Below are 9800 nucleotides of genomic sequence, written 5' to 3' on the forward strand. Positions count from 1 at the left end.
CCCCCCCCCCCGATATCCGCCACTGACAGTAGGTAAGTAAATACGTGTATGTGTGGCAAGGTTTTCAACTACTACTAACCCGAATGGATCACCCATCCGGGAACTGGTAGCAGCCAACGCTCCGTGCCAAGCCACACATTATTGTTTTCGTGAAAATTACTTTACATTGATCTTGTATCTACACGCTCTGGTTTACTATAATATTTATAAATAAGGGTAATATTTTGTGTTACAGCCAACAGGACAGAATTTCATATTTTATATTATGATAAAATAGTGATTATGTGCCTGGTGTGGCACGATGGTTGACCGCAGTCACTAATGTGTGCTAAGGTCAAGCATCGTCAGTAGTCACTGGCCACCCAGATTCTTGGAAAAATCCACCAAAATTTCCCCCGCTCCACCCAAAGTTTTATAATTTTTGCGGGGATGGTACTTGAGCAGGAATTCCGGGAGTGGTGGCATGAATTGGCAGGAATGGAGCACTAAATATTGGCGTTGGAAAAAGTTGAAAATTTAAGTTGACGGGGGTGGGTAAATGCACTTAACGAACTCTTGTCTCCACATAAAACCACGTGTTCCAACCGTACCCACTTTAACCCTTTCCCCTACCCCCTACAGGCACACACCCAAATGGCCGATGTTGTTAACAGTCGACATTTAAAAAAAAAAAAAATTGTGAATTAAGAACAATCATAGACCATGCGATTTAGACATCTAGTAATACAATTGTATATAAATTAAGCTTTTGAAAATACGAATAAAATTTAATATTATTCGAAGTTTGTATACTTATCTAGAATTATGATTAACAGATAAACACGTCAGTATTTTATTTATAAAATGTATTGTTATAATAATATTATTTCGGGGTGCCACCATTGGGTGACTTCCTCCTCCCGCTAATCAACCCACATCCCATTTACTTATTGTACTACACATAAATACAGATTGGAAATGTACATTTTTGTTCAATAAAAAAAAAAAAAAAAATATTATACAAGACATTCGATATAAAAATATAAACTACAGTCAACAACAGTGTTTCTCAACCTGTGGTACGCAGAAAACTTGAAGGTGATATGCTAAGAAAATTTCACTTTATAAAAAAATGGAATGGACCGTTATTCACAATATATATTATTTGTTTTTTATGATATTAAATTATAATATAAATAATAATAAAATTATCATACATATTTTCATTTTATTTCTATGAATTAAATGGTTATATTATCATAATTTTTTAGTTTCTGATACAATTAATTTCGATGCATGTAAAATAACGTATTCAGTATTCATTTTTGATAAGCGAAAAAACAAATGTTATTTCACGAAGTGATACATGCAAAATGTCAAACTGTGTAGGTGGTACGTGGGTATAAAAAGGTTGAGAACCACTGGTCTACAATATGTTTTCAAGAACAATATTGTGTTTATAAATCGTACGATTATTACACAATTCGATATAAGGACAAGTATTTCACAAAAATAGTATGGACACATTTAATTGTACATGTACATGTCTTATAAAGGTATAATATATTAAGTTGAAGACTAAAAAAGTATCTACTTACCAAGTTATAAATGATTTTTCTTTTAGTAATATTGTTATTATACCTGTTGGATATAAGTAGTATTATATTTTATGAAAAACATGGAACGTTTCATTTAACAAAATATAAAAGTATAAAAAAATCTATTACTTATATAATATATGAGAAGTATATTAAAAAATTATATTTATTTTCATAAACGTAACGACTAAATTTTATTTAGGAACTATAGTAAATATCTAATTTTTTTTTTCAAAAACTGAAAGTAAACATAATATTATATTGTAATATTTTTAGGAAATTCAATGTTATATATTTTCTATTATAATAGTGTTACGAAAATATTTGCTATACAATATTTACCAAAATGACTGAAGTCAAATTGTGCTTAAGTGTTTAACCGTGATTTTATGTGCATTTAATAGCGAACATTTTTTTTTGTGTGTTTAGCATAATATATTATGCATAATAACATTATGTCAACACAATAGTGCTCGGGTACATTTATTGCGTTTCTTTTTTGTTCCTGTCTACCGATTCCGTGTACTTGGTGATATGATCGTCATCTTGGGGGAAGTAATTGACTCCCCGGAACAGCGACGACGGTTTGGACGAGGAAATCTGTTGAAATCCGTTTGAGTTCCCGTAAAACTTTTCACCTCTGATGTCGCCGACGAATGCGTTGTGATGGCCACCGATCGGATGATGATATTGATGATGATGATGACCGCCAACGGGACTATGATATGAGCCGCCAAACAGATTTTGGCCGTCAAACGGTTGATGGCCACCGAACGAGTGACCGGCAAAGGGCTTGCTGCTGTGGTGTAGAAACAACGATCCGTAGCCCACCTACAAAAACGAAAAGTTCGAATTTGATTAATTTTTATCGTCGCCGTCAAAATTATAAAAATAATATTTATGATATTGAGCTCACCACACTGGTGACAACCAACGCAATCTTTGACAATATGAACGCTTTTTTTGTCAGAAAATATATCGCCGCGAAGATGATCGGAATAACGGAAGCGATACTTATTTGCGTAGCCAACACGTTTGGTAACAATGACCTTTTGAATATCATGTGTCCTGGAAAATAAAATTCCCATGAAAATATTACCATTAATTAAATATAATATGGTACTTATAGATCGCTCACTGGTCGGAATATTGGTTGTACGCCGGCATGTCGCCAAAAAACCACTCGGTGAGCAACCTATATACTATCTATACCTAATAAATGATGATACTAGTATATTATGTACCCAAATAATACTAATGGTAGATTTCATGAATAATTTATTAGTTTAATGGTTCAATTAAACATAATGGACCAATAATAATGGGCCACTAAATCATGTTCAAGGGACAATATTAGCTCACTATTCGTTCGTAAATGATTGCAACCCGGCAATAGTTTTTTTTTTTTTTATTTTAACGAGATAGGCCCTTTTCAACATAAGTAGGTATGACTTCTAATTAATTTAATTGACAACAGTATATACGCTTAATATGTATGCCTAGATAGAATATTAACATTGGAAAATACAAATATTTATAAACTGAACAGTATTTGAATAATCATAAATATAAGCAAATATATAAATATAAATTTAAGTTTGGAAATTAGGATTTACATGGTATATACCTATTATTCTGACATTAAAAAATATTATTTAATAATAATTTATCGAAAATTATTAGTTACTTCTGAATACTGATTTATGATTTATATACATATTACTATAATTTATATGTATTATAATTATTATCGTATTTTTGAGTAATACGTATGTTGTAATTCCGTCTTAGTGCCTTGTATAGAATTTACACGCACAACAAAGATTTGTAGACTGATTTATGTTCGTTATTGGTATAAAAATAAATTAATGAAAGTCATACATTCATGAATTGCGTGGTAAATACTATAAGCCAAAAATACTAAGCATGTTAGTAATATTGTTTATAATTTAAAAATGTGTATAATATTCTTACGACGTGTTTTAAGACTTTAAGTATAATCAGTAAAAGTAAAATTATCATTATGATTAATGATTTTTTTTTAAGACATAAAGCGATATCTAGTGGTCTGATGGAACTTTATTATTTTTATTGATTCACTATTGGATAGTAGCTAGAGGAACCTCAGTAGTCGGTTCACTTGATTTAAAATCAGCTCTTTATTTAATATGTTTTCAATAAAAAAAAAATATTAAAAACCATATCATATGTATATCAAATATAGACTATTTTACTAGATTAATAAATTGCATCGCTGCGTAGTCGAATAATAACAATAATTTTAAAAAAAAATTAATAAATTCTAGTATTTACTATTCAATATAAAATTCCTCACTGCCGACTGGTATTAATTTTGCTTGCATACCAATAAAGTATAGCAACAAAAAATGTGGTGCAAATAAAAACGTTGACTTGTCGTTCAATTTTTAAAATAAATTTACAAAAGTGTGGAATAATTTTATGCAGTTTTTGTGTTTTTATTTTTTATCTATAAAATCCAATCTAACTAAATGTATTTAATTTCTTTATTTAAATTTAAAAACAATCACGTCAATAATGTTAAGTTATGACATATTATATCAATACAGTTGTTGTTATTATGAATGTCGCGATACTAAATGCGAATGGTATAATACTATAAGTCGTGCATACCATAACCCAAGCTCCTGTCGTCAAATTTACGTCGTGGGTCCACGATAAAATCGATTATTCCTCTGCCGGTGTACGTGGGACCGATTCGCATTTGCAGCCCGGGATACAAGAGACTCATGTCCCAACAAAACGTTCGCCTGGAAAGCAACGAGGACGCAGCTTCAATGACCGCGCCGACGTTGTACGGGTTATCGCCTGTAAAAAACACAAGGAACTGATGAATATTATGATGACAACCATTACAAAAATAATATTTTTGACGTCTTGATCAATATTGTTCGATTTGCCCATATTATATAATAACAATAATATATAATTTATTGCAACAACAAGATATATTATAATATAATATATTATGTATATAAAATTATTTAATACACGTTGCAGGCTCATCCAATAAGCATAATATGCTTGAATACGTATGAGCTGAACCAATATTACAAAAAAGCAAATTAAAAATAAAAGAAAAAGAAAAGTTTACGTAACATCGTAACGCATCATAATAAATTAAACGTAACGGAAGAAAAATAATAGTACAACAACTCAACTAAATGCAAGGAAAAAGATAAATAATACAATTCTTATGGCTGTTGTCGAAATAATCAAAATTTATCAAAGTTATATTAATATATTGTATTTACGTAATAAGAAGACTCCTCTATAATTATTAGAATTTGGGTTTCAAAATGCATGCGATTAAATGGTTTAAATTACAATAATTTTCTGTTCTTGTATTGATATAAGATTGTATCGGCTGAAATTTACTTGTATTAACATTAAACATACATAAAAAATTCTGCCTATCATAATTTTGACTAAAAATTCGAACGTTATATACGATTTAATCGTTACTCGGCCAACGATGGTCTGATAATAATATAATATTCACTATTAATAATTCGTGGTGACCGAAACAAGGTTCAAGTTTAGGTACACAATATTATTGTCATTACGACGTGGTAGGTATATACTTTGATAATAATTATTGGAACATATTTTTATCGTGTGGACGTGTTGAATTAATTTCTTTCTCCGGTTCTGAATTTTTTATCGCCGTAATAGTATAGTAGCTGGTAGTCTACTAGCCCATTATAGCCCAATAAATATAATTATACTTAAAACAATATGACGTGTGCGTACAATATCAATCAAACATTGTACTATAAGGTTTATCGATTGATATCACTCAATTTTAGATTGTTACCGTCGTAATGCTAAATTAATTACAATATTAAATATTAAAAGTATATATAATTATTTAACGTCGGAGCATCCGTTAGAGAATCGTCAGCCAACAGTTTAGTACAATAGTAGTACAATATTGAATTAATTATGTCCCGTTGCGAATCGCACAGCCTCCAATAAGGTCAACCATCTGCATAATTGCTAGGTAAATTAATGAAGAAAAAAAAAACATGTTTCACGTACACTTATTCAATAAAGTCTTTCAAATACAATCGTGTATAGTATTATAGTAACAGAATTATTGTTATTAAAACGTTAACGCGTACATAATAATAATTTGTCCGTGTAAAATTTAGTTACACGAAAACAAAATTTACCAACGTTGTACTGCTATACCATTAGGTATAGGCTACTGGTTAGGAATTTGGACAGACCACTCGAGCAAATGCGTGTCCGAGCTGCATTGTAATTTGTAACAATTTTAAACTTGAAATCGATGCTAGCTCTGCGTACTACTATTACAATTATTATTATTCTATGTGCACGGATAACACATATTATTTCGTGTACAATTTTATGAATAGAGGACGATTAACCGTTTTGAATTTTTTTTTTCTTAAAGGTAGGGCAGATATCAAATACACATTGTAATTTAAATAAATATATTATCTAAAATATACGTCGACCCGTTATATTACAAATTGCTTATTTAATTAGGTACAAAGTATTAAAATTGCATAGATAATAATATTATGATGTTAATGGTACCTACTTACTCGACTCGCCTCGCTCACTATGACGGACGAAAGTAGTTGTAGTGTAGTGTTATTATTTTAGATTCGATAACGATGAAAAATGGTCTAGCATACCAAGTCTATAATGCATTATCCATCAAGGATTCATAAAATATCTTTTAAATATACCTAAAAATGACACCTACCAAAATTATTTATGGGTTTAATTTTTATTCAATTTTTATTCACGATATCAACTAAGAAAAAATTATATAATCTACCCAAGTAAAACTTTTCGAGATTCCTGAGTTCCTCAAAAACTCTTCCAATCGCAGACCTAAAGATAAGAATCTGTAAAGTGATGTCTACATAGTATAATATTGTGTATATTTTATTCAGACACTATAGTATTGATAGTTAATAATAATAATAATATACTATATAATATTATGTACATTTGTTTCGTTTAATATACCTGCTCACCTTTTCATATACGTATACATTGTATAATTATCTACGCATCCATTACTGATAAGTGTGTCAAAATGTAAAAATCATATTTTATATTTTATTATGTACCTATCAATGTATCAATAAATTTGATTTTCTGTAAGTCATAAAATATGTTATAAGAATTTTAAATGTGGAGCGTCGGTAATATTACATCGTGACTATGAGCTTAACATTTAAAATTACCTAGTTAATTAGTATTATTTTAGTTTGTTCTAAAACCTGATCGAAGCATAATTATTATTATAACTCAAAGTCTTCAAACCGTTAGTCTTAACTATTATATTATAATTATTATCTATACGAGGACACGTGTTCAATTATCATTTTGAAGTCTAAAGTCTAAATCATATAATATGAATGGGTATAGTAACTATAATATGTTCGAAATTTAGTAGGTACTTCCAGTAAAATATATTAATATTTCGCTCACGTATGTCGTTATTGTTTTATTAGTATATAAACCGAATTTGGCCAGCGAGCGAGTTACGATATCTACATACCTAGTATATCACCGTAGCTATAATCAGGGTCCTATTTTTTTTTTTTTTGGGGGGGGGGGCTAATAAATTGAAAGATTCGTAGGCCGATAAACTTCAGTAAATTATTATTGTAATATTTTACGTATAGGTAATAATATAATATGTTTTAATATACCTTATTATGGTATTGTGATATTATGTTATACTTTGTAATATCTATATTATTATTATATTATTGGATAAATGGACATTGGCAAATTCCGTTGTTTTAAGTTACTACTTACTAAAACTTAATTAGTTTAAATGGTAGAAAAAGTATTTTCTCGTTTCTCTTTATTAATAAAAATGTATTATAATAGGTACAAGTAACTTGTATTTGGGGATCTGACTTTCTTGAACTTCTTTCATTTTTCACACAATCGTTTAATTTATGTTGTATATTTTTGGAAAAATTGTAATCGTCACATGATCGGTGATCGATGAAGGGAATCTTGCGCCCAAGTGTAAATTATAATGTATATTTTTATGATATTATATTTTTTTTTTTAAATCGATACTTATCAATATAGTTAAATACACTGTGAACGCTATAGTTGTGATTTTTCCTAGTGAGCTGGACAGTTAATCTTAGCAATTCAGCAGTTCATAAGCTGCAGGGTGCATCATTCTGGAGGCCTGCATTATCTATACGATCTAGACTCTAGAGTAAGCAGATAGTAGAGTAACCATATAGTAACCTGTATAATATTGTCTTAAATTGTGCTACCTGTATGTTTTGGAAATAATAATACTAGATATTGATCTAAAAAAATTGTTGTACATAATAATATAGCCGCAATCAGAGTTAGAATTATGGGGATTAAGAAGACTACAGCCCTCACCGAAACTGTTAAATTATAATATCTCGCGTGGGTTTCATCCTCATCCCCCATCCAGCACACAGTACTTACCATCAGACATTTTACTGTTTTATATTCCGAGCAAAGCGAAGAATGTTTCGGTTACGATGTTTATTTTTATGTATATGACACTATCATTTTGCATTAATAATACATTAATAATACGAAGTGTATATTTATTTACCTGTAACACGAGAATAATCATAGAAAAGATCTTCTCGAGGTCTATACCTACTAGTTTTTTTTTTTGTTTGGTGGGCTAAGACTTAGTCAGGGGTGCTAGCTTTCCCCTCTCTGGTTGCACTACTAAATAATATTATATCTTATTCAGACGGACAACGTATGTACGCACACGTCTCCTTGCAGCTTACTTAGTCGGTCGAGAAAACGAAATACAAACAATCTTGATTTTAATAAAAAGATTATAGATATTATATAAAGACGTACGATGCTTTTACTGAGAATCATGAAAGGTACAATACACGCTGTGTCGTGTCTGAAACAAAACCAGTAAATTATACATAATAATACGTAGGTATTACGGGTTCATGAAACGTAATAACTTATACCAGTTAGTGATGGTAGTCGTGGACGTTAGCCTGGACAGGTCTAATAATAAATACTACAACAAATAAATTTTAGGCGTGTGCGCCTCGTAAAATATGTATTTCGGAAAACATTAAAACGGTAAAAATAGCCCCTTTACCGACATGGGTTTCTAAGGCCCGACGGAGTATGTAATTATTAATTATCGTAACAACTTATTACAGCCTTCGAAACGTTCATCGCGGTCAAGGCCCGAGGGCGGTGTCCACGGTGACCACAATAGCTGGACTTTACGTATACCTACCTCCTGTGGATACAATAATAATACGATTATGTACCCCAGTTAACAGTTTTTGATCGTAAATGTCTCAAAAATGAATGTTCAACGCATAATATCATATTATGTGTGATTGCAGAATACGTTTTTAAATTGACGCCGGGTATTAGAACGTCATGATGAAATCAAAATCAATTAATTATACTTTGATTTTTTTATAACATATTCTATTTGAAAAAAAAAATCATTAGAAATATTTTAATAACCCGATTAGGTACTCTATAAATATTGCACCCGTATTATAATAATAAATTACACGTACGTACACGTGTACGTAAAATGTTCGTTTTCATCCCGTTAGCATTAATTGTAATCCACCACGTCCTGCATCTCGATGTAATAAATAATTTTGATAAAATTATAAATACACACAGTCTGACAGACCGATTAATTAATTCATAATTCATGAGAGATGAGTGTATTATGATGATTAGGGCTCGGAAGTTGTAGGATCGCATATTTTTCTGTATGATCTCAATTTATAGCAGACCTAGCTAGAAATGTGAAGTATACAATTGCGAGTTAAAAAAGGTGGGTAAGTGGATGTCGCTCTGCTGTACAGTAGGTTACAAGTGGGTCACTGTATAATGGATGGTATTAAATTTGAATTCAATGATATAATATCATTGTATAAGAAAAACGATTCTGAGCGGAGACAGTATGTCAGTCTAGGTATAAGACATAATATTATATTATAGTCTATAGTATTTTATAAAAAATTTATCTATAATAGGTACATATAATAAATTCCAAATTAATCATATCATAATATCTATTAGGTACTTATAACGCGATATACATCAACAAAAAACCGTGGTACTATCATAGATATATAATAGTATACTTTAGAAGTTTCAGTACCCACTAATAATATTATA

General features: G+C 30.3%; 1 protein-coding gene across 1 annotated transcript in view; it reads right to left on the reverse strand.

Moving 5' to 3' along the window:
* Nucleotides 1-1858: 1858 nt before the first annotated feature.
* The window catches only part of LOC100575455, a 10489-nt gene continuing 2547 nt past the window's right edge, over nucleotides 1859-9800 (reverse strand). Inside the window, exons 2-4 of the mRNA XM_003243960.4 lie at nucleotides 4230-4424; nucleotides 2494-2645; nucleotides 1859-2408 (exon numbers count right to left, since the gene is read on the reverse strand). Coding sequence (XP_003244008.1) covers nucleotides 2061-2408; nucleotides 2494-2645; nucleotides 4230-4424 — 695 coding nt within the window. The 3' untranslated portion in view covers nucleotides 1859-2060. The remainder of the gene's footprint in view (nucleotides 2409-2493; nucleotides 2646-4229; nucleotides 4425-9800) is intronic.

This window comes from Acyrthosiphon pisum, chromosome A2 (genome assembly GCF_005508785.2).
Source record: "Acyrthosiphon pisum isolate AL4f chromosome A2, pea_aphid_22Mar2018_4r6ur, whole genome shotgun sequence".
In the NCBI taxonomy this organism is placed as follows: Eukaryota; Metazoa; Arthropoda; class Insecta; order Hemiptera; family Aphididae; genus Acyrthosiphon; species Acyrthosiphon pisum.